General features: G+C 39.6%; 1 protein-coding gene across 1 annotated transcript in view; it reads left to right on the top strand.

The window, feature by feature from the left end:
• The window catches only part of DOCK3 (dedicator of cytokinesis 3), a 261,704-nt gene that overhangs the window by 27,960 nt on the left and 208,081 nt on the right, over positions 1-25,663 (top strand). The window contains exon 4 of the mRNA XM_068983119.1: positions 7,460-7,556. Within this exon, the coding sequence (XP_068839220.1) occupies positions 7,460-7,556 (97 nt within the window). The remainder of the gene's footprint in view (positions 1-7,459; positions 7,557-25,663) is intronic.

The raw sequence follows: 25,663 nt of genomic DNA, 5'->3' as shown, positions 1-25,663 counted from the left end.
TGAACACCCAGGACTGATCTCCTTTAGGATGGACTGGTTGGATCTCCTTGCAGTCCAAGGGACTCTCAAGAGTCTTCTCCAACACCGCAATTCAAAAGCATCAGTTCTTCAGTGCTCAGCTTTCTTTATAGTCCAACTCTCACATCCATACATGACTACTGGAAAAACCATAGCCCTGACTAGACGGACCTTTGTTGACAAAGTAATGTCTCTGCTTTTCAATATGTTGTCTAGGTTAGTCATAACTTTCCTTCCAAGGAGTAAGTGTCTTTTAATTTCATGGCTGCAGTCACCATCTGCAGTGATTTTGGAGCCCCCCCAAAATAAAGTCTGACACTATTTCCACTGTTTCCCCATCTATTTCCCATGAAGTGATGGGACCAGATGCCATGATCTTCGTTTTCTGAATTTTAAGTTTTATGTTGAGTTTTAAGCCAGCCTTTTCACTGTCTTCTTTCACTTTCATCAAGAGGCTCTTTAGTTCCTCTTCACTTTCTGCCATAAGGGTGGTGTCATCTGCACATCTGAGGTTATTGATATTTCTCCCGGCAATCTTAACCCCAGCTTGTGCTTCTTCCAGCCCAGTGTTTCTCATGATGTACTGTGCATATAAGTTAAATAAGCAGGGTGACAATATACAGCCTTGACATACTCCTTTTCCTATTTGGATCCCATCTGTTGTTCCATGTCCAGTTCTAACTGTTGCTTCCTGACCTGGTTACAGGTTTCTCAAGAGGCAGGTCAGGTGGTCTGGTATTCCCATCTCTTTCAGAATTTTCCACAGTTTATTGTGATCCATGCAGTCAAGGGCTTTGGCATAGTCAATAAAGCAGAAATCGATGTTTTTCTGGAACTCTGTTGCTTTTTCGATGATCCAGCGGATGTTGGCAATTTGATCTCTGGTTCCTCTGCCTTTTCTAAAACAAGCTTGAACATCTGGAAGTTCATGGTTCATGTACTGCTGAAGCCTGGCTTGGAGAATTTTGAGCATTACTAGCGTGTGAGATGAGTGCAATTGTGCGGTAGTTTGAGCATTCTTTGGCATTGCCTTTCTTTGGGATTGGAATGAAAACTGACCTTTTCCAGTCCTGTGGCCACTGGTGAGTTTTCCAAATTTGCTGGCCTGTTGAGTGCAGCACTTTCACAGCATCATCTTTCAGGATTTGAAATAGCTCAACTGGAATTCCACCACCTCCACTAGCTTTGTTCGTAGTGATGCTTTCTAAGGCCCACTTGACTTCCCAGTCCAGGATGTCTGGCTCTAGGTGAGTGATCACACCATTGTGATTATCCGGGTCATGAAGATCTTTTTCATACAGTTCTTCTGTGTATTCTTGCCACCTCTTCTTAATATCTTCTGCTTCTGTGAGATCCATACCATTTCTGACCTTTATTGAGCCCATCTTTGTGTGAAATGTTCCCTTGGTATTTTCTTGAAGCAATCTCTAGTCTTTCCCATTCTACTGTTTTCCTCTATTTCTTTGCATTGGTCACTGAAGAAGGCTTTCTTATCTCTCCTTGATATTCTTTGGAACTCTGCATTCAAATGCTTATATCTTCCCTTTTCTCCTTTGCTTTTCACTTCTCTTCTTTTCACAGTTATTTGTAAGGCCTCCTCAGACAGTCATTTTGCCTTTTTGCATTTCTTTTTCTTGGGGATGGTCTTGATCCCTGTCTCCTGTACGATGTCACGAACCTCTGTCCATAATTCATCAGGCACTCTATCTGTCAGATCTAGTCCCTTAAATGTATTTCTCACTTCCACTGTATAATCATAAGGGATGTGATTTAGTTCATACCTGAATGGTCTAGTGGTTTTCCCCACTTTCTTCAATTTAAGTCTGAATTTGAATTTAAGTCAGTTGTTTCATTTGCTATTATTTTCTCCCATTCTGAGGGTTGTCTTTTTGCCTTGTTTATAGTTTCCTTTGCTGTGCAAAAGCTTTTAAGTTTAATTAGGTCCCACTTGTTTATTTTTGTTTTTATTTCCATTACTCTAGGAGGTGGGTCATAGAAGATCTTGCTTTGATTCATGTAATCGAGTATTCTGCCTATGTTTTCCTCTAAGAGTTTAATAGTTTCTGGTCTTACACATAGGTCTTTAATCCATTTAAAGTTTATTTTCGTGTGTAGCATTAGGTAGTGTTCTAATTTCATTCTTTTACACATAGCTGTCTAGTTTTCTCAGCACCACTTATTGAAGAGGCTATATTTGCTCCATTGTATATTCTTGCCTTCTTTGTCAAAAATAAGGTACCCATAAGTACATGGGTTTACCTCTGGGTTCTCTGTCTTGTTCTACAGTCTATATTTCTGTTTTGTGCCAGTACCATACTGTCTTGATGACTGTGTTTAGTTCAGTTGCTCAGTCATGTCCGACTGTTTGTGATCTCATGGACTGCAGCATGCCAGGCTTGCCTGTCCATCATCAGCTCCCAGAACCTGCTCAGACTCATGTCCATCAAGTCAGTGATGCCATCTAACCATTTCATCCTCTGTTGTCCCCTTCTCCTCCTGCCGTCAATCTTTCCCAGCATCAGGGTCTTTTCCAGTGAGTTAGCTCTTCGCATCAGGTGGCCAAAGTATTGGAGTTTCAGCTTCAGCATCAGTCTTTTCAATGAATATTCAGGATTGGTTTCCTTTAGGATTGACTGGTTCGATATCCTTGCAGTCCAAGGGATTCTCAAGAGTCTTCTCCAGCACCACTATTCAAAAGCATCAATTCTTCGGCAGTCAGATTTCTTTATAGTCCAACTCTCACATCCACACATGACAACTGGAAAAACCATAGCTTTGACTAGACGGACCTTTGTCAGGAAAGTAATATCTTTGCTTTTTAATACGCTGTCTAGGTTGGTCATAGCTTTTCTTCCAAGGAGCAAGCATCTGTTAATTTCATGGCTGCAGTGATTTTGGAGCCAAAGGAAGTAAAGTCTGTCATTGTTTCCATTGTTTCTCCATTTATTTGCCATGAAGTGATGAGACCGGATGCCATGATCCTCGTTCTTTGAATGTTGAGTTTTAAGCCAACTTTTTCACTCTCCTCTTTCACTTTTTATCAAGAGGCTCTTTAGTTCCTCTTTGCTTTCTGCCAGAAGGGTGGTGTCATCTGCATATCTGAGGTTATTGATATTTCTCCTAGCAATCTTGATTCTAGCTGTTATATCATGCTTAGGATTTCCACACTAGAAAATGGGATTGTCCATTATTTTAGATGAGGTGGGCAAGGCTTTGAGAGTTCAAGTGCCTTTGCCAAAGTAGCATGGCAAGGAAGAAGGGAAACTAGGAATTGAGGCCAAGTTATGTAACTCTGAAGTTCACACTCTCAGCTACATTTCTGCACATTATACATGGTGACTGCAGCCATGAAATTAAAAGACGCTTACTCCTTGGAAGAAAAGTTATGATTAACCTAGATAGGATATTCAAAAGCAGAGACATTACTTTGCCGACAAAGGTCCATCTAGTCAAGGCTATGGTTTTTCCTGTGGTCATGTATGGATGTGAGAGTTGGACTGTGAAGAAAGCTGAGCACCAAAGAATTGATGCTTTTGAACTGTGGTGTTGGAGAAGACTCTTGAGAGTCCCTTGGACTGCAAGGAGATCCAACCAGTCCATTCTGAAGGAGATCAGCCCTGGGATTTCTTTGGAAGGAATGATGCTAAAGCTGAAACTCCAGTACTTTGGCCACCTCATGCTAAGAGTTGACTCATTGGAAAAGACTCTGATGCTGGGAGGGATTGGGGGCAGGAGGAGAAGGGGACGACCAAGGATGAGATGGCTGGGTGGCATCACGGACTCGATGGACGTGAGTCTGAGTGAACTCCGGGAGATGGTGATGGACAGGGAGGCCTGGCGTGCTGTGATTCATGGGGTCACAAAGAGTTGGACATGACTGAGCTACTGAACTGAACTGAACTGAACATATATATGTATATGTTCTTACTGCCAATTTTCATTTTTAACAAACTCTTTATTCTGCATGAATGCAGAATTTTCTTGGAAATCCACTTACTAGTTCACTTTTTTTGGTTATTTTTCTTAGTCTTATGACTACATTCCACTTGGTCTGTGGAACAGTGTGTGTTTAACCCTTTATCTGAATTTTAAGGATTTTCACAATATTGATTTTATATTATAGCCAAGGAAAAATATGTTGGTGTTAGTATAGACTTGGATTTGTATAATTTGAGGTAAGTCCAAAGGTTTAGAACTTTAAAATAGGAACAATGTAAGTTTCCCATAAAAGTCAATGATTAAAGTAGCTGAAGACCTAGTAGATGGAACATTCCAGAAATTTTATTCCAGTTTATAACAGAAGCAGAAGATATTAAGAAGAGGTGGCAAGAATACACAGAAGAACTGTACAGAAAAGATCTTCATGACCAAGATAATCACAGTGGTATGATCACTCACCTAGAGCCAGACATCCTGGAATGGGAAGTCAAGTGGGCCTTAGAAAGAATCACTATAAGCAAAGCTAGTGGAGGTGGTGGAATTCCAGTTGAGCTATTTCAAATCCTGAAAGATGATGCTGTGAAAGTGCTGCACTCAACAGGCCAGCAAAGTTGGAAGACTCAGCAGTGGCCACAGGACTGGAAAAGGTCAGTTTTCATTCCAATCCCAAAGAAAGGCAATGCCAAAGAATGCTCAGACTACTGCACAGTTGCACTCATCTCACACGCTAGTAAAGTAATGCTCAAAATTCTCCAAGCCAGACTTCAGCAGTACGTGAACCGTGAACTTCCAGATGTTCAAGCTGGATTTAGAAAAGACCGAGGAACCAGATATCAAATTGCCAACATCTGCTGGATCATGGAAAAAGCAAGAGAGTTCCAGAAAAACATCTACTTCTGCTTTATTGACTATGCCAAAGCCTTTGACTGCATGGATCACAATAAACTGTGGAGAATTCTGAAAGAGATGGGAATACCAGACCACCTGACCTGCCTCTTGAGAAATCTGTATGCAGGTCAGGAAGCAACAGTTAGAACTGGACATGGAACAACAGACTGGTTCCAAATAGGAAAAGGAATACGTCAAGGCTGTATATTGTCACCCTGCTTATTTAACTTATATGCAGAGTACATCATGAGAAATGCTGGACTGGAAGAAGCACAAGCTGGAGTCAAGATTGCTGGGAGAAATATCAATAACCTCAGATGTGCAGATGACACCACCCTTATGGCAGAAAGTGAAGAGGAGCTTAAAAGCCTCTTGATGAAAGTGAAAGAGGAGAATGCAAAAGTTGGCTTAGAGCTCAGTATTCAGAAAACGAAGATCATGGCATCTGGTCCCATCACTTCATGGGAAATAGATGGGGAAACAGTAGAAACAGTGTCAGACTTTATTTTTTTGGGCTCCAAAATCACTGCAGATGGTGACTGCAGCCATGAAATTAAAAGACACTTACTCCTTGGAAGAAAAGTTATGACCAACCTAGATAGCATATTGAAAAGCAGAGACATTACTTTGCCAACAAAGGTCCATCTAGTCAAGGCTATGGTCTTTCCAGTAGTCATGTGTGGATGTGATAGTTGGAGTGTGAAGAAAGCTGAGCGCTAAAGAATTGATGCTTTTGAACTGTGGTGTTGGAGAAGACTCTTGAGAGTCCCTTGGACTGCAAGGAGATCCAACCAGTCCATTCTAAAAGAGATGAGTCCTGGGTGTTCTTTGGAAGGAACGATGCTAAAGCTGAAACTCCAGTACTTTGGACACCTCATGCGAAGAGTTGACACATTGGAAAAGAACTCTGATGTTGGGAGGGATTGGGGGCAGGAGGAAAAGGGGATGACAGAGGATGAGATGGCTGGGTGGCATCACCCACTCAATGGATGTGAGTTTGAGTGAACTCTGGGAGTTGGTGATGGACAGGGAGCCCTGGAGTGCTGCGATTCATGGGGTCGCAAAGAGTCGGACACGACTGAGCAACTGAACTGAACTGAACTGATCCTGTACAGCAGTTCTGCATTAATCTTGCTAAAACAGCTCACATATCCTATGTCTCTATTTCTGTAGTGCCAAGTTTGAGTCTCAGCCTTGCACTGAAAAGTCACTTTATAAGTTTGATGAATATGGACAGTGCTCTGGCATCATTCTAAGATGATTATTTTAAATCTGCTGGAATATATCACACAAAATAAAAAGAAGGCCTTACAGCATAGATCAAGTAATATGTATTCATTGATACTCAATATTAATATACTAAGTAACCTTTGAACACAATGAGGGTTTGTTAGCCATGTAGAGAAATGATACTTAATGCTAAGTTTTAAAATTAATTTTCCTTTGCTGTTTCCAACTGGATGATAATTCTCTTTGGCCAACAAATCAGAATATAGGTTTCATCTACCTCAGTGTATCAATATATAAAATCTTTGGTCCCAGAGAATATTTCATTAACCCTCAAAATTGGCACAGATGTTATAAAAATGTTTTCAAGTCATGCCTCTGCTTTGAACAGCCTTTCAGGAGCTTCTCATTCATTTTCCCTGTGTTAAGATCTGGTATCTTAAGAATCATTTGAAGAGTCCCTATGAGAGCTGGCCTAGGTCAGTCTAGCCTTCTTTAAGTTCTTAGATATGTGAAATTCTCATCCATCTCAGTGACTTCATGTATACCGTTCCCTCTGCAGATGACACCACACCTCTCCTTCATAACAAACTCTTTGATCCTGACCTTTTTGCATTTTGGGGGCATTGCTCTTTCTTCAGAGAAGGCTTCACTGATCCTGTCTTTAAGTCATGTCCCCCAGCTAAAATCTCTGATTGCGCAATTTGTTTTCTTTCTTAGATTCATCATGGTCGGTGTCTGTTGTGATTACTTGTCCAATTTTTTATGCAGAATAAGAGCTTTCTGAAGATACAGACTCTGTCTGTTTTTGCTCACTGATAAATCCTTGGCAATTAGCAGGAGGATTGATGCCATAATGAATGTTGCTTACAAGGTAGTTGGAAAAAAACCCAGTGTCTCTGTAACCAGGATTAGGATTCTTCTGCTCGACAGGTTTCTAGGAAAACATACTATCAGTATAAGGGAGAGCTTGTAAAACTTCAAAACCCAGTGTCTGAGTCTCCCCCACCCAACCCATTTCCATCAGAGCATGAGTTAATTTGCATTATTGATACATGTAAAGGACACAAATGGTTTTTAAAAATTAAGCAAATCTTGGGCAATGCTGTAGTCTTCCTTTAGAGGAAAAAATTTAAAAATTATCTTTAATGACAGTACTGCTAAAAGTAATATTGAGGATTTTTATAACAAAACCTAAATGTTTTTTTCATTAAATCAATTCACTTATATTATCATATTACTGCAACAGTCTGTATTCAGTTAGATGTACCTCTCTTTATATTTGCATGAATTTAAATTTGATTTACACATTTTGGAAAGGGCAGTAGACAGTATTCTGCTAGTTTATCAAAGATAATGTGGCTGTTTGTTGTGACTCTGGTTCTAGGCAGTATGAAACTGTGGTTCCACTTGAAGATTCTATTGTGACTGAGGTTACAGCAACTCTCCAAGAATGGGCCAGTCTATGGAAACAACTCTATGTGGTAAGTAGTTGGTGATTAGTTTGCTAAATCAACAAAGTTCCATTGTACTGAGATAAAAAATTATGGTACTTAGCCAATTGCAAATTTATAGACTTCTGAATATTTGCAGATTTTCAAATGTATGTTCCTAACGTTAACTGGAATATAGTAGACTTGAGTTTTGTTCAATCTGAAGAGAATACAGTATTCATATGCCTGCAGTTTTCTCCATCCTATTCCAGCCAGTAGAATGTAAGTTCCATCACATCAAGGATTTTAGCTGTCTTAATTGCTGTATCCCCAGAACCTTTCATAAAACAGATTTTTATTAATTGAATGAACAGACTTCATAGTTATTAATACATTGTGAACCTAATAGTGGGTAAAGATCAAGAAGCTGTATTACCACTTTCTTACAGCTACTAAGCTTAAGTGATATGTCAGATATGATCCTTTTTGCCAGGCCAATAATTACTAGATAAATAAAGCCTCAGTTCGTATCCTCTGGAAACTTAGAGAGTAGAGGGTGATGGAACGACAAAAATGTAGACTAAAACTAAGTGACAGGTTTGGGTTCTGAACAAGATGAAGTAAACGCATTCTAGTTTACTCTTCCTACTAATCACAACAAAAATTCTGGACGAAACCCATAAAATGCCCTGTCAGAACACTCTCAAAGTTAGGAAACAGAAGGTGGATGATTAGGGACATTGAAATTCATGGATTGAGAGAGTTCCCTGGTTGTCTTTTTTTCTTGCCTTCCATAAATCCTGGCCTGGGGTGTAGAGAAGACTACAACCTGAAAATGCTAATGAGTGCAGACAAAATAATAATACCAAGGAAAGCCTGTTCTCTCTAGCCAGAGGATGGCCCAGCAAGATAGAAACGTCCTATTCTGTCTGTTCTGTAGGAGAACATCACAATAAAATCTGTAGCCCTTCCCATTCCAACAGGCATTACAGCAGAGGTATCAACAATCAGAGCTTTGTCTCATAAACCACCCTTCCCCTACCTGCAGTAACAGGGAGATGTCCCCCTTCAGTGCAGCCTGTGGCTCAGACTCTGACTTCTGCTCTTTTCTGCTCCAGTAATGAGGTAGTGCCCTTCCTCAGCAGAGCCTGTAGGGAAGACTAATTTCCACCCCACCAAAAGTTTCAAGGTGGCAACTCCCTTCAGCAGAGCCTGTGGGTGAGAGTCTGGCCTTTACAACTCTACATTAATAAGGTGGTGCCCTTACCCTTCAGAGTTCTGAGGCAAAACTCAGCTTTCCCCCGTGCTCTGAAGAAAGGAAGAAGCATTTCTCCACAGAGAAGCCTGTGGTTAGAGCTCTTGATTTCCACTCCCCCTGCAGTAATAAGGTACTACCCTCCCCAGCCAGCCTGTGGGTTGTACGTTACCTTTCGCAACTCTCCACTCCCGTGCTTATTACCCTATTTTCTATGACTGCCCTGCTGAAATGAGTCACTGCTTCTCCCCACTCAAGCCCATCTTAAGGATAGTGGGAGGTGGAGTTCTGTCATCTAGGTAACAGGCAAATAGGGAAAACCAAGGAGTACTGGAGAGACTTTATAAACTAAATTGACATTTCAACCACAGTCCACAAAAGTCCACCAAAGGGGTCGCAAAGAATCGGACTGAGCAACTGAACAACCCCCACCACCGCAAAAGTGAGCCTAGGATCACATTCTCAATGTGAACAGGTTGACTAAAATAAAAGATTTAAGTAGAAATTAGAGTGTCATAATTCCTACTTAATTAAAATGTCCATCTTACAGCTCCAAATTACTTGTCATATGAAGAAATCAGGAAAAATGCAACTCTAGTAAGAAGGGACAATCAGCAGAAGCTAACTTTGAAATGACACAGATGTTGGAGCCATCAGCAAGGATTTAAAAGCATTTGAGAAAATTCAGCACTTTCATGATTAAAAACTCTTAGCAAACTAGGAATATAAGATATCTCACTCTGATAAAGGGCATTTATAAAAATATATAGCAAACGTCATACTTAGTGATAAAAGTCTGCTTTGGGGAATAAGGTAAGGATGTCTGCTCTCAACAAGTCAGTTCAACTTAGTACTAGAAGACTTAAGGCAAGAAAAGGAAAGAAGAGACATATGGGTTAGAGTGAAGAAATAAAGCTGTTCACATTTGCAAACAATACGATTGGCTACATAACAAATCCCAAGGAATCTACAAACACTAGAGAATACAAAAGATAGTTCTGAAAATTTAAGTTTGCTGTTGTAGGATATCAGGTCAAAATACAGAATCTCACTCTCTCTTTCTGTCACATACACACACAGACGTACACACAATCATATTGCCGTATATTGGCAGTGAACAGTTGGAAACCAAATTTTAAAACACATACGATTTACAGTTGCTCAAAAACGAAACATTTGGTATAAATACAACAGAACACAACAATTTCCATGTACTGAAAACCACAAAAATGCTAATGAACAAAAGCGAAGAAGACTTAAGTAAAGGGCCAGGCATGACATGTTCATGGAGATGGAAGACTCACATATTTAAAATGTCTGTTCAACACGGATTGATCTATGTATTTAATTCTTGAAAAGTCCTAGCAGGATGTTTTCTAGAGAAGATGATTTAAAAATTTTTAAGGGAATACAAAATAAGAATAAAGTTAGAGGAATCATGTTACCTAATTTTAAGGCTTACTTACAGCTACAGGAATCAAGATGGAATGGTCCTGGCCAAGGATAGACACAGATCATAGATAAAGGGAGCAGGACAGAGAGTTGAGATGTATCAGTAGATTTAGTCAAGTAAGGGCCAACTGATTTTTGGCCAAGATGCTAAAGGAATTAAGTGAAAGAAACATGCTCTTGTCAACAAATGGGTAGGTGGAGTATTTGGGCATACAGAGGCAGAACAAAACAAAACCAAAACCTTGACTTAAATCTCCTTCCTTATACAATGGACTAACTCACATTGGATGATAGACCAAAATGTAAAATATAAAACTGTAAAAGTTTTAGGAAAACATATGAGAAAAACTTCATAACCTGCATTTAGGTGAAGAGTTCTTAAGCATGACACTGAAAGAATAGTTCATAGAAAAAAAGTTGATAAACTGGATTTCATCAAAGTGAAAAATTTTTGCTCTTGAATGACCCTGTTAAAAGATGATAAGCCATAGACTGGAAGAAAATATTTTCAAATCACCTATCTATCAGAAGACTTGTGTGTAGAATATATAAAGGACTTTGTAAGCTGAACAGTAATTCTAACAATAATGTCTAACAATTCAGTTAGAAAAGGGCAGAAAACTTCATCAAAGAGAAGTCTTGATGAAGTCATCTCCATCATAAGGAGAGCCAATTAGAACATGACAAGATTTTCCATATAATTAGCCATTGTTGTTGTTGAGTCTATAAATTGTCTCCAACTCTCTGCGACCCCATGGGCTGCAACATGCCAGGCTTTGCTTTCCTTCACTACCTTCTGGGGTTTGCTCACGTTGATGTCCATTGAACCAGTGATGCTATCCAACGATCTCATCCTCTCCTACCCCCTACTTCTTTTGCCTTCAGTCTTCCCCAGCATCAGGGTCTTTTCCAGTGATTCAGCTCCTCATATCAGATTGCCAAAGTATTGGAGTTTCAGCTTTAGCATCAGTCCTTCCAGTGAATAGTCAGAACTGATTTCCTTTAGGATTGACTGGTTTGATCTACTTGCAGTCCATGGGACTTTCAAGAGCCCTTTCCAGCACTATAGTTCAAAAGCATCAATTCTTCAGTTCTCAGTCTTCTTTATGGTCCAACTCTCACATCCATACATGACCACTGGAAAAACCATAACTTTGACTAGATGGACCTTTGTTGGCAAAGTGATGGCTTACTTTGTAATATGCTGTCTAAATTTGTCATAGGTTTTCTTCCAAGGAGCAAGCATCTTTTAATTTCATGGCTGCAGTCACTGTTTGCCCAAGAAAATAAAATCTGTCATCGCTTCCACTTTTCCCCCTTCCATTTGCCATGAAGTGAACCAGATACTGTGATCTTAGTCTTTTGAATGTTGAGTTTCAAGCCAGTTTTTTCATTCTCCTCTTTCACCTTGATCAAAAAGCTCTTTAGTTCCTCTTCACTTTCTGCCATTAGAGTGGTATCGTCTGCATATCTGAAGTTATTGGTATTTCTCCCAGCAGTCTTGATTCCAGCTTGTGATTCATCTAGCCCAGTGTTTTGCATGATGTACTCTGCATAGACATTAAATAACCAGAGTGACACTATACAGCCTTGTTGTACTGCTTTTCCAATTCTGAACCAGTCTGTTGTTCCATGTTTGGTTCTAACTGTTACTTCTTGATCTGTACAGTTTTCTTAGGAGCCAGATGAGGTGGTCTGGTATTTCCATCTCTTGAAGAATTTTCCACAGTTTGTTGTGATCCACATAGTCAAAGGCTTTCTCGTAGTCAGTGAAGCAGAATAGATGTTTTTCTGGAATTCTTTTGCTTTCTCTGTAATCCAGCAGATGTTGGCAATTTGATCTCTGGTTCCTCTATCTTTTCTAAACCCCACTTGTACATCTTCAAGTTCTCAGTTCATGTACTGCTGAAACCTAGCTTAAAGAATTTTGAGCATAACTTTGGTTGCATGTGAAATGAGCGCAATTGTGTGGTAGTTTGAACATTCTTTGGCATTGACCTTCTTTGGGATTAGAATGAAACTAGCCATTAGGGTAATGCAAATTAATGCTACAGTGAGATGCTACTACATACCTGTTAGAATGGCTAACATAAAAAAATGCCAAAAATACCAGAGATGTGGAGCAACTGGATCTCTCATACATTGCTGATGAAGATATAAAATGATACAACTGCTGGGGAAAAAAAAAGTTGGTGTTTTCTTTTTTTAAAAATTGCAATATAGTTCGTTTACAATTTTGGTATTAGTTTCAAGTATACAGCAAAGTGAATCAGTTACACATATATCTACTCTCTTTTTAGATTCTTTTTCCATGTAAGCCATTGTGGAGTCCTGAGTAGAGTTCCCTGTGCTATACAGTAGGTTCTTATTAGTTAATCTATTTTATGTATAGTAGTGTGTATTTGTCAATCCCAATCTCCCAATTTATTCTTCTCCCCTTACTTGCTGGTAACCATAAGTTTGTTTTCTACATCTGTGACTCTACCTCTATTTTGTAAATAAGTTCATTTGTACCGTTTTTTTTTTTAAGATTCTGCATATAAGTGATATCATATGATACTTGTCTTCATGTGTCTGACTTACTTCACTCATTATGACAATCTCTAGGTCCATCCATGTTGCTGTAAATGGCACTATTTTGTTCTTTTTTATGACTGAGTAATACTCCATTGTATACATGTACCATGTATATCTATCTATTCCTCTGTTGATGGACAACAGAGGTTGCTTCCATGTCCTGGGTATTGTAAATAGTGCTGCAGTTAGCACTGACATGTTTGTATCTTTTTGCATTATCATTTTTTCCCAAGTATATGCCTAGGAGTGGGATTGCTGGGTCATATGTTAGCTCTGTTTTTAGTTTTTTGAGGAACCTCCATGCTGTTCTCCATAGTGGCTATACCAGTTTATGTTCCCACCAACAGTGGAAGAGGCTTCCCTTTTCTCCACACCCTCTCCAACATTTATTGTTTATAGGTTTTTTTTGATAATGGCCATTCTGACCAGTGTGAAGTGATACCTCATTTCAGTTTTATTGTGTATTTCTCTAGTAATGAGTGATATTGAACATCTTTTCATGTGCTTTTTGGCTATCTGTATTTCTTCTGGAGAAATGTCTATTTAGATCTTCTGTCAATTTTTTGGTTAGGTTGTTTGGGTTTTTTTGATATGGAGCTACATGAGCTGTTTGTATATTTTGAGATTAATTCCTTGTCAGTTATTTCATTTGTAAGTATTTTCTTCCATTCTGAGGGTTGTCTTTTTGTTTTGTTTATGATTTCCTTTGCTGTGCAAAGGCTTTTAGGTTTACTTAGATCTCATTTGTTTATTTTGGTTTTTATTTTCGTTACTCTAGGAGGTGGATCCAGAAAGATCTTGCTGCAGTTTATGTCAAAGAGTGTTCTAGCTGTGTTTTCCTCTAGGAGTTTTATAGTGTCTAGCCTTTCATGTAAGTCTTTAATCCATTTTGAGTCTATTTTTTTGTATGGTGTTAGGGAGTGTTCTAATTTCAGTCTTTTATGTGTAGTGGTCTAATTTTCCCAATAACACTTACTTTGAGTGCTTACATTATGCTTGTGCTTCATTTTTTTTTACATACATTATCTCATTTTAATTTTCACTACAATTACTATTATTCTCCTCATGTTACTGAATGGAAACTTTGATCCTTAGAAAGAATAAGGACTGTGCCCAAAGTCATATAAATAGTAAATGTCCAGCCAGACCCTAGTCCTAGTTCATTAGACTCCAGCGCTCTTAATAAGTACACTATCTTCTGAATTAAATTCTTTAAATTTATCTCACATATAATTTATTGTGATTTTAGTAGTTACTTATTATCATTTTCTGATATGGAAATTGGATTAATTGGGATGAATATTATCTGGAAATGACATCGCCTTCCAGAAATTATAAAATAATCATGCCTTAAAAAAATAGACCTTTATTTCTTTCTCAAGTAGGCATAGGCAGTCTGGATTTGGTGTGGCAGCTCTGCAGTCATCAAGGCTTAGTCTGTCCCCCTGTTCTGTCTTCCTCATTACAGTGCTTCAGCTTTTTAGCCCAAAATGACTAGCTCTAGGAAGCATCTTTGTGCTCTAGATGAAGGAAGCAGGAAAAGAAAGAAAAAAGTATGCTCTTTCCTTTAAAGGACACCTCTTTGAAGTTGCTGAGAACATTTCCTTCTGTCGGTCAAAATTCATTCACAGAGTAATCTCTAGCTGAAATAGAGACTGAGAATTGGTCTTTTTAAGATGGCCATATATTAGCCAAAAATGGGGAATTCTATGACTATAGAAAAAGTAGAGAATGAATACTGAGGGACTACTAGCAGTCTTTGCCACAGTGATCATGAAAAATTATTCTCATGTAAAGTTCTATTGTAGTTTTAATCATTTGCCAGATTTATTTGTGAAATAGTGGAATAATGCCTTCACCAACACTTCAGTATATTATATATCTGGAGAAGTGAATTTTAAGTAAGACATGAAAAAATAATGAAGTTGTTGTTAAAAATCATTAGAAGCGTCCAAACTTGCATTTAATGTGTTTTGGTAACTTGATGTGCCTTTGTGAGAGTAAATATATTGTAACTAAAAGTTAACATCATGCCAATATGATGTCTTCTTTTACAGCAGTTCATCTTATTCAGACATATTGTGGGTAAATTAAGCTGCTATTTGAAGCAATATTATAAAACAGTTAACTTTTGAAAAATCTTTTATGTGTACTTTATGGCTTGTACGTTTGCATACAAATTTTCCAGAGATATGGACAAACTTGAAAGGGAGAAGCTGTATTGAAAAGAAGACTACTGCAAATAATGATTTTTATATATACCCCAAATTTGAAATTGCCATTACAATTTTTAAATTCACTTTTTAATGAATGGAATATTGCCCTTTTTTGTCATTTTAACAAATCACAGTGTTTCTGGTTAATTCTTTTTAATTTATTGTTAATATGACAAGTGTCAAATGATTGTTTTTATTATGCAAGTAGGAGGTCAGACATGTAGCCAGTTGAATTCAAAACAAATGAATACAAGTCTTTTCCAAATGACTTTCTACTAGAAGAGAATCAAAATCTGTTATATTATTAAAATTAGAGAGCCTAACAGTCTCCCTTTGTTTCCCTACTTAATTTCAGACCTTATAGTTTTTTACTTGATCTGACTTTACTAAGAGACAGTTAATTACCTGACTGGCCTCTGAGAAGTATACTTGAGAGGCAGAATGTATCTAGGTTAGCAATGTCTAAAGTTTAATTTATCTGATTTTAAAGACAAAAGGAAAATAATATAAATAAATAAAATACAATAAACTATGAAAAACAAGTCTCAACATATGTGACTATAAATGTTAATATTTTTCTGTATATAGAGTGTGTAAAAGTCAATAAGAAAATAAGTAAAAAGCACTGCAAATTCTCAGTAAAGGATAAAACAGCATTTATAAAGCATTACCTAAGGGAAATATTCAGTTTTACTAATAATCAAGGATTATTTGTAAATAAACTCTGAATGCAGAGTTCCAAAGAATAGCAAGAAGAGATAAGAAAGACTTCTTCAGTGATCAATGCAAACAAATAGAGGAAAACACCAGAATGGGAAAGACTAGAGATCTCTTCAAGAAAATTAGCGATACCAAGGGAACATTTCATGCAAAGATGGGCTCGATAAAGGACAGAAATGGTCTGGATCTAACAGAAGCAGAAGATATTAAGAAGAGGTGGCAAGAATACATGGAAGAACTGTACAAAAAAGATCTTCACGACCCACATAATCACGATGATGTGATCACTCACCTAGAGCCAGACATCTTGGAATGTGAAGTCAAGTGGGCCTTAGAAAGCATCACTACAAACAAAGCTAGTGGAGGTGATGGAATTCCAGTTGAGCTGTTTCAAATTCTGAAAGATGATGCTGTAAAAGTGCTGCACCCTATGCCAGCAAGTTTGGAAAACTCAGCAGTGGCCACCGGACTGGAAAAGGTCAGTTTTCATTCCAATTCCAAAGAAAGGCAATGCCAAAGAATGCTCAAACTACCGCACAATTGCACTCATCTCACACGCTAGTAAAGTAATGCTCGAAATTCTCCAAGCCAGACTTCAGCAATACGTGAACCATGAACTCCCTGATGTTCAAGCTGGTTTTAGAAAAGGCAGAGGAACCAGAGATCAAATTGCCAGCATCCGCTGGATCATGGAAAAAGCAAGAGTTCCAGAAAAACATCGATTTCTGCTTTATTGACTATGCCAAAGCCTTTGACTGTGTGGATCACAATAAACTGTGGAGAATTCTGAAAGAGATGGGAATACCAGACCACCTGACCTGCCTCTTGAGAAATCTGTATGCAGGTCAGGAAGCAACAGTTAGAACTGAACATGAAACAACAGACTGGTTCCAAATAGGAAAAGGAATATGTCAAGGCTGTATATTGTCACCCTGCTTATTTAACTTCTATGCAGAGTACATCATGAGAAACGCTGGACTGGAAGAAACACAAGCTGGAATCACGATTGCCAGGAGAAATATCACTAACCTCAGATATGCAGATGACACCACCCTTATGGCAGAAAGTGAAGAGGAGCTAAAAAGCTTCTTGATGAAAGTGAAAGAGGAGAGTGAAAAAGTTGGCTTAAAGCTCAACATTCAGAAAACGAAGATCATGGCATCTGGTCCCATCACTTCATGGGAAATAGATGGGGAAACAGTGGAAACAGTGTCAGACTTTATTTTTTTGGGCTCCAAAATCACTGCAGATGGTGACTGCAGCCATGAAATGAAAAGATGCTTACTCCTTGGAAGAAAAGTTATGACCAACCTAGATAGTATATTCAAGAGCAGAGACATTACTTTGCCGACCAAGGTCCGTCTAGTCAAGGCTATGGTTTTTCCAGTGGTCATGTATGGATGTGAGAGTTGTACTGTGAAGAAGGCTGAGCACTGAAGAATTGATGCTTTTGAACTGTGGTGTTGGAGAAGACTCTTGAGGGTCCCTTGGACTGCAAGGAGATCCAGCCAGTCCATTCTGAAGGAGATCAACGCTGGGATTTCTTTGGAAGGAATGATGCTAAAGCTGAAGCTCCAGTACTTTGGCCACCTCATGCGAAGAGTTGACTCATTGGAAAAGACTCTGATGCTGGGAGGGATTGGGGGCAGGAGGAGAAGGGGACGACCCAGGATGAGATGGCTGGGTGGCATCACGGACTCGATGGACATGAGTCTGAGTGAACTCCGGGAGATGGTGATGGACAGGGAGGCCTGGCATGCTGCGATTCATGGGGTCGCAAAGAGTCAGACATGACTGAGCGACTGAACTGAACCGAACTGAATAATCAAGGATATAGCAGTTAAATCAGTGAGATAAATTCTGCTTCAAATTAATAAGTAAGAAAGTGGAAATTATCCTTTGCCATTCAATTTTTGCTAAAATAAATACATCTATGCTTTGCTGGTGTATATCAATTTTTTGTTGGCACATTTGAATAACAATTTGGGAAAAGTCTTCATTCAGATTCTTAAGACACTAGTAATTCTAATTCTGGGAATTTAAGATTGGGCTTCCCTGGTGGCTCAGAGGTTAAAGCGTCTGTCTTCAATGCAGGAGACCTGGGTTTGATCCCTGGGTCGGGAAGATCCCCTGGAGAAGGAAATGGCAACCCACTCCAGTATTCTTGCCTAGAGAATCCCATGGAGGGAGGAGCCTGGTAGGCTACAGTCCACGGGGTTGCAAACAGTCGGACATGACGGAGCTCCTTCACTTTCAGTGTTAAATATGGGAGTGGATTGAATTGCAGTTTCATAAATATTTCCATTAAAGCATTATTCACAATAACAAACATAAATTTACTTTCCTAAATGTGCCAACTGTAGTACAATTAAGACATAGAGAGCTTACCTCTAAAGAGCTGTTAGAAAAATTTAGTTATGTTACATACTAAAATGAACTTATGCACAAATTATATTACAAAATATAGCTTCATCTATATTCTGAAATCTTTAATCCAATTTTCTGTTGATGGGAGGGGCTCTGTTCCCTCCCCATAGTTTGGCCTGAGGCCAAACTATAATGGGATAAATGGTTCAGTTCAGTTCAGTCGCTCAGTCGCTCTTTGTGACCCCATGGCCTGCAGCATGCCAGGCTTCCCTGTCCATCACCAACTCCTGGAGCTTACTCAAACTCATGTCCATTGAATCGGTGATTCTATCCAACCATTTCATCCTCTGTCATCCTCTTCTCCTCCTGCCTTCAGTCTTTCTCAGCATCAGGATCTTTTCCAATGAGTCATTTGTTCACATCAGGTAGCCAAAGTATTGGAGTTTCAGCTTCAGCATCAGTCCTTACAGTGAGTATTCAGGATTGATTTCCTTTAGGATTCACTGGTTGGATCTCCTTGCAGTCCAGGGGACTCTCAAGAGTCTGTTCCAACAGTCCAGTTCAAAAGCATCAATTCTTCAGTGCTCAGCTTTCTTTATAGTCCAACTCTTACATCCATACATGACTACTGGAAAAACCATAGTTTTGACTAGACAGACCTTTGGCGGGAAAGTAGTGTCTCTGCTTTTTAATATGCTGTCTAGTTTGCTCATAGCTTTTCTCCCAAGGAGCAAGGTCTTTTAATTTCATGGCTGCCGTGACCATCTGTGGTGATTTTGGAGCCCAAGAAAATAAAGTCAGCCACTGTTTCCATTGTTTCCCCATCTATTTGCCATGAAGTGATGAGACTGGGTGCCATGGTCTTCGTTTTTTAAATGTTGAGTTTTAAGCCAGCTATTTCACTCTCCTCTTTCACTTTCATCAAGAGGCTCTTTAGTTCTTCTTCACTTTCTGCCGTAAGGGTGGTGCCATCTGCATATCTGAGGTTATTGATATTTCTCCCAGTAGTCCTGATTCCAGCTTGTGCTTCATCCAGCCCGGCATTTCACATGATATAGAAAGTGAAGTCGCTCAGTCATGTCCGACTCTTTGCGACCCCATGGACAGTATCCTGCACCAGGCTTCTCCATCCGTGGGATTTTCTAGGCAAGAGTACTGGAGTGGGTTGCCATTTCCTTATCCAGGGAATCTTCCCGACCCAGGGATCTAACTTAGGTCTCCCGCATTGTAGACAGATGCTTTACTGTCTGAGCCACCAGGGAAGATAGCATAAAATATTTCTTTGAGCCTCCTTTTTGGGGGAGGGGGCAAGAATACTGGAGTGGGTTGCCATTCTCTTCTCCAGGAGATCTTCCCAACCCAGGGATTGAACCCAGGTCTCCTGCATTGTAGGCAGACGCTTTACCTTCTGAGCCACCAGGGAAGTAAAATATTTCTTTGAGCCCCTTTTTTTTGGAGGGGGCAAACATATAAGTTAAATAAGCAAGGTGACAATGTACAGACTTGATGTACATCTTTCCTGATTTGGAACCAGTCTGTTGTTCCATGTCCAGTTCTAACTGTTGCTTCTTGACCTGCATGCAGATTTCTCAACAGGCAGGCAAGGTGGTCTGGTATTCCTGTCTCTTGAAGAAGTTTCCACAATTTGTTATGAGCCACACAGTCAAAGGCTTTGGCGTAGTCAATAAAGCAGAAGTAGATGTCTTTTTGGAACTCTCTTGCTTTCTCAATGATCCAATGGATGTTGAAAATTTGTTCTCCGGTTCCTCTGCCTTTTCTAAATCCAGCTTGAACATCTGGAAGTTCACAGTTCATGTACTGTTGAAGCCTGACTTGGAGAATTTTGAGCATTAATTTGCTAGCATGTGAGATGAGTGCACTTGTTTGGTAGTTTGAACATGCTTTGGCATTGCCTTTCTTTGGGATTGGAATGAAAACTGACTGTTTCCAGCCCTGTGGCCGCTGCTGAGTTTTCCAAATTTGCTGGCATATTGAGTGCAGCACTTTCACAGCATCATCTTTCAGGATTTTAAATAGCTCAACTGGAATTCCATCACCTTCACTAGCTTTATTCATAGTGAGGCTTCCTAAGGCCAGGATGCCTGGCTCTAGGTGAGTAGGGTAATGGTGACCTCCTTCAAAAGGACTTTTGCAAGGACTGTTATATTCAGTGCCCCTGACCCCATGGCAGGCCGCTGCTGACCCATGCCTCAACTGGAGACTCCTAGACACTCACAGGCAATTCTGGTTCAGTCTCTTGTGGGTCACTGCTCCTTTCTTCTGAGTCCAGGTTTTCTTTGTGCCCTCCAAACTGCAGGGAGGAAACACAGCCCCACCAACCAACAGAAAATTGGATTAAAGATTTACTGAGCATGGCCCTGTCCATCAGAGCAAGACCCAGATTCCCACAGCCAGTACCTCCCATCAGGAAGCATCCTTATCCTTATCCATCAGAGAGCAGACAAAATAGAAACCACAATTACAGAAAACTAACCAAACTGATCACTTGGATCAGAGCCCTGTCTCCTCAGTGAAACTGTGAGCCATGTTGTGTAGGGCCACCCAAGACAGATGGATCTTGGTGGAGAGTTCTGACAAAATGTGGTCCACTGGAGAAGGGAATGGCAGACCACTTCAGGATTCTTGCCTTTAGAAACCCATGAATAGTATGAGAAAGCAAAAAGATATGACACTGGAAAATGAACTCCACAGGTTGGTAGGTGCCCAGTATGCTCCTCGAGAAGAGTGGAGAAACATTTTCAGAAAGAATAAAGAGGCTGAGCCAAAGCAAAAACAACACCCAGTTGTGGCTGTGAGTGGTGATGGAAGTAAAATTGATGCTGTAAAGAACAGTATTGCATAGGAGCCTGGAATATTAGGTCCATGAATCAAGGTAAATTGGAAGTGATCAGACAGGAGATGGCAGGAGTGAACATCGACATTTTAGGAATCAGTGAACTAAAATCAGCTGGAATGGGTGAATTTAATTCAGATGACCAATATATCTACTACTGTGGGCAAGAATCCCGTGTCAATGTAACTTGATTATCAGGAGTAGAAAATTTCCATTGTTTCATTAAGTTGTTTGTTATTGTTGTTTTTAACCCACTGCTACATGTTGAACTAGGAAGATAAAAAAATAAATCTGTTAATTTGACAAATCTCAGCCATTCAGATCATCTAAATTAAATTTGACCCTAACTTAGCTTTTTGATAACTATGTAAACACAACCCAGGGCATATCTACCTCAGTTGAATAAATCAGTACTTATTAATTTTCAAAACAGTAAAAGCTTTAAACAGAAGCCACCACTCAAAAATATCCTAATGTTTTGTGGAAGCCTGGATGGGAGAATGTTTGGGGGAGAATGGATACATGTATATGTATCTCTTTGCTCTCCCCTGAAACTATCACAGCAACATTGCTAATCAGCTATACTCCAATACAAAATCAAAAGTTTAATTAAAAAAAAGAATACCCTAATTTTTTAAAAAGTTGCTCAACATCACATCATTAGGGAAATGGAGATCAAAAGCACAGTGAGTTATCACAGCACACCTGTTGGAATGGCTATCATCAGAAAGATAAGAAATAACAAGTGTTGGCAAAGATGTGGAGGACAGGAAACCCCTGTGCATTACTGGTGGGAATATACATTGGTGCAGGCATGGTGGGCAAGAATCCTTTAGAAGAAATAGAGTAGCCCTCATAGTCAACAAAAGAGTCCGAAATGCTGTACTTGGGAGGACTCAAAAACAGCAGAATGATCTCTCTTCATTTCCAAAGCAAACCATTCAGTATCACAGAAATCCAAGTCTATGCCCCAACCGCTATTGCTGAAGAAATTGAAGTTGAACAGTTCTAGGAAGACCTACAAGACCTTCTAGAACTAACACCAAAAAAAGTTGTTCTTTTCATCGTAAGGGACTATAATGCAAAAGTAGGAAGTCAAGAGATACCTGGAGTAACAGGCAAGCTTGGTCTTGGAGTACTAAATGAGGCAGGGCAAAGGTTAACAGTTTTGCTGAGAGAACACACTGGTCATAGCAAACACTCTCTTCCAATGACACAAAAGATGACTCTACACATGGACATCATCAGATGGTCAATACCGAAATCAGATTGATTATATTCTTTGCAGCTGAAGATGGAGAAGCTCTATATAGTCAGCAAAAACAAGACCAGGAGCTGACTGTGGCTCAGATCATGAACTCCTTATTGCAAAATTTAGACTTAAATTGAAGAAAGTAGGGAACATCGCTAGACCATTCAGGTATGACCTAAATCAAATCCCTTACTATTATACAGTGGGAGTGACAAATAGATTCAAGGGATTAGATTTGATAGAGTGGCTGAAGAACTATGGACGGAGGTTTGTAACACTGTCAGTGATCAAAACCATCCCCAGGAAGAGGAAATGCAAAAGGCAAAATAGTGGCCTTATAGATAGCTGAGAAAAGAAGAGAAGCGAAAGGCAAAGTAGAAAAGGAAAGATATATCCATCTGAATGCAGTGTTCCAAAGAATAGCAAGGAGAGATTAAGAAAGCCTTCCGAAGTGATTAATGCAAAGACATAGAGGAAAACAATAGAATGGGAAAGACTAGAGATCTCTTCAAGAAAATTCGAGATACCAAGGGAACATTTCATGCAAAGATGGGCACAAAAGGACAGAAATGGTATGGACCTAACAGAAGCAGAAGATATTAAGAAGAGGTGGCAAGAATACACAGAAGAACTATATAAAAGGGGTCTTAATGACTCAGGTAACTACTGTGATGTAATCTCTCTCCTAGAGCCAGACATCCTGGAGTGTAAAGTCATGTGGGCCTTAGGAAGCATCATTACGAACAAAGCTAGTGGAGGTGATGGAATTCCAGTTGAGCTGTTTCAAATTCTGAAAGATGATGCTGTGAAAGTGCTGCACTCAGTATGCCAGCAAATTTGGAAAACTCAGCAGTGGCCACAGGGCTGGAAACAGTCAGTTTTCATTCCAATCCCAAAGAAAGGCAATGCCAAAGCATGTTCAAACTACCAAACAAGTGCACTCATCTCACATGCTAGCAAATTAATGCTCAAAATTCTCCAAGTCAGGCTTCAACAGTACATGAACTGTGAACTTCCAGATGTTCAAGTGGGATTTAGAAAAGGCAGAGGAATCAGAGATCAAATTGCCAACATCCATTGGATCATTGAAAAATTGAGAGAGTTCCAGAAAAACATCTACTTCTGCTTTATTGACTATGCTAAAGCCTTTGACTATGTGAATCACAATGAACTGTGGCAAATTCTTCAAGAGATAGGGATACCAGACCACCTTACCTGCCTGTTGAGAAATCTGTATGCAGGTCAAGAAGCAACAGTTGGAACTGGACATGGAACAGCAGACAGACTGGTTCCAAATCAGGAAAGGAGTACGTCAAGGCTGTATATTGTCACCTTGCTTATTTAACTTATATGCAGAGTACGTCATGCAAAATGCCAGCCTCGATGAAGAACAAGCTAGCATCAAGATTGCAAGGAGAGATACCAATGAACTCAGATATGCAGATGACTCCACCCTTATGGCAGAAAGTCAAGAAGAACTAAAGAACCTCTTGATGAAAGGGAAAGAGGGGAGTGAAAAAGCTGGCTTAAAACTCAACATTCAAAAAACTAAGATCATGGCATCTGGTCCCATCACTTCTTGGCAAATAGATGGGGAAACAATGGACATAGTGACAGACTTTATTTTCTTGGGCTCCAAAATCACTTTAGATAGTAACTGCAGCCATGAAATTAGAAGATGCTTCCTCCTTGGAGGAAAAGCTATGACCAAACTAGACAGCATATTAAAAAGCAGAGACATTACTTTCCTGACAAAGGCCTGTTTAGTCAAAGCTATAGTTTTTCCAGTAATCATGTATGGATGTGAGAGTTGGACTATAAAGAAAGCTGAGCACCAAAGAATTGATGCGTTTGAACTGTGGTGCTGGAGAAGACTCTTGAGAGTCCCCTGGACTGCAAGGAGATCCAACCAGTGAATCCTAAAGGAAATCAGTCCTGAATATTCACTGAAGGGACTGATGCTAAAGCTCTAATACTTTCACCCCCTGAAGTAGAAATAACTCATTGGAAAAGACCCTGATGCTGAGAAAGATTGAAGGCAGGAGGGGAAGGGGACAACAGAGGATGAGATGGTTGGATGATATCACCATCTCAATAGATATAAGTTTGAGCAGACTCCGGGAGTTGGTGATGGACAGGGAGGCCTTGTGTGCTGCAGTTGATGGGGTCACAAAGAGTTGGACACCACTGAGCAACTGAACTGATGTTTTGAAAACATACTTGGGGGAAAATGATGAAAATTCACCAAAATATTAATGGAGATTAATTGAAGGGTTAAGATGTTAGATATCTTCTTTTTCTAATCTTTTTTCAGCATCTTGAATTGTCAGTACATATTATTTTGATTGTTAGGAAAAATAACAAAGCTTTCATAAAAAATAATGATACTTTGCAATAATATTACTGATATTCAGTGAATAATATGTGTGTACAGAAGCTTAAGGTAAGAGATGATTTTTCGATGATCCAATGAATGTTGGCAATTTGATCTCTGGTTCCTCTGCCTTTTCTAAATCCAGCTTGAACATCTGGAAGTTCACAGTTCATGTACTGTTGAAGCCTGACTTGGAGAATTTTGAGCATTAATTTGCTAGCATGTGAGATGAGTGCACTTGTTTGGTAGTTTGAACATGCTTTGGCATTGCCTTTCTTTGGGATTGGAATGAAAACTGACCTTTCCTAATTTGCTAATTTTGTCATAGCACGAGCAAATGTATGTTAAATTCTAGGAAAAGGGCTTTGAACTTGGACTGAAATCTTGGTTTTTCACCTTCTATGTTAGTCCTGTTGTTAGGTCCTAGGTCTCTGTCCTTGGGGAGGATTACAGTCAGTCCCTATGTGCTTGGGTGTTCAGTGATGTCGACTCTTTTGTGACCTCTTGGACTGTAGCCTGCCAGGTTCCTCTGTCTATAGGATTTTCCAGGGAAGAACACTGGGGTGGGTTGCCATTTTAGCCCCCGGATGTGTGCTAAATTAGCAGTCTGACTCTTGGGCTACAGCTTTTAAGCTATGTAAGAGGGCCTCTTAGGGAAAGGCTTGGAGATGAGCATTTCTGTTCACACCATCTTGTACTGAGCCCTGTGGGAGTGGGGAGGGGAATGGCCACAGCAAGTTCTTGCAAGCCCACTAAGAACTATTTCTTTGTTTGCTATAGTCTGGTGGGTCTTGTGGCAAAAGCCCTGTTAGCTTTCAGAGCTGGGTATTTTGGGGGTCCATTTCTCAGGTAGAAGCCTTAGAAGGTGAAGTGCCAGATGTGTGGTCCAACCTTTTATTCCTCAAGGAGGTGTTAAGAGTTGTGAGTTTCCTCTCATTTTGTGTCATTGTGCTAGAGGTGGGGTTTGTGTCTTGGCCTTTCTTACCCATTTTAACCTGGACTTTTTCTCATTCACTTGATGTGTATGGGTCTCTCAAGTAATTTCTGGGCTTCTTTTGGAGGAAATTGTTCTGTGTGTAGTGCAGATTTGA

The sequence above is a fragment of the Capricornis sumatraensis genome, chromosome 10, assembly GCF_032405125.1.
Source record: "Capricornis sumatraensis isolate serow.1 chromosome 10, serow.2, whole genome shotgun sequence".
In the NCBI taxonomy this organism is placed as follows: Eukaryota; Metazoa; Chordata; class Mammalia; order Artiodactyla; family Bovidae; genus Capricornis; species Capricornis sumatraensis.
The sequence above is the reverse complement of the archived record's forward strand: the minus strand, read 5'-3'. Positions and strand labels throughout refer to the sequence as shown.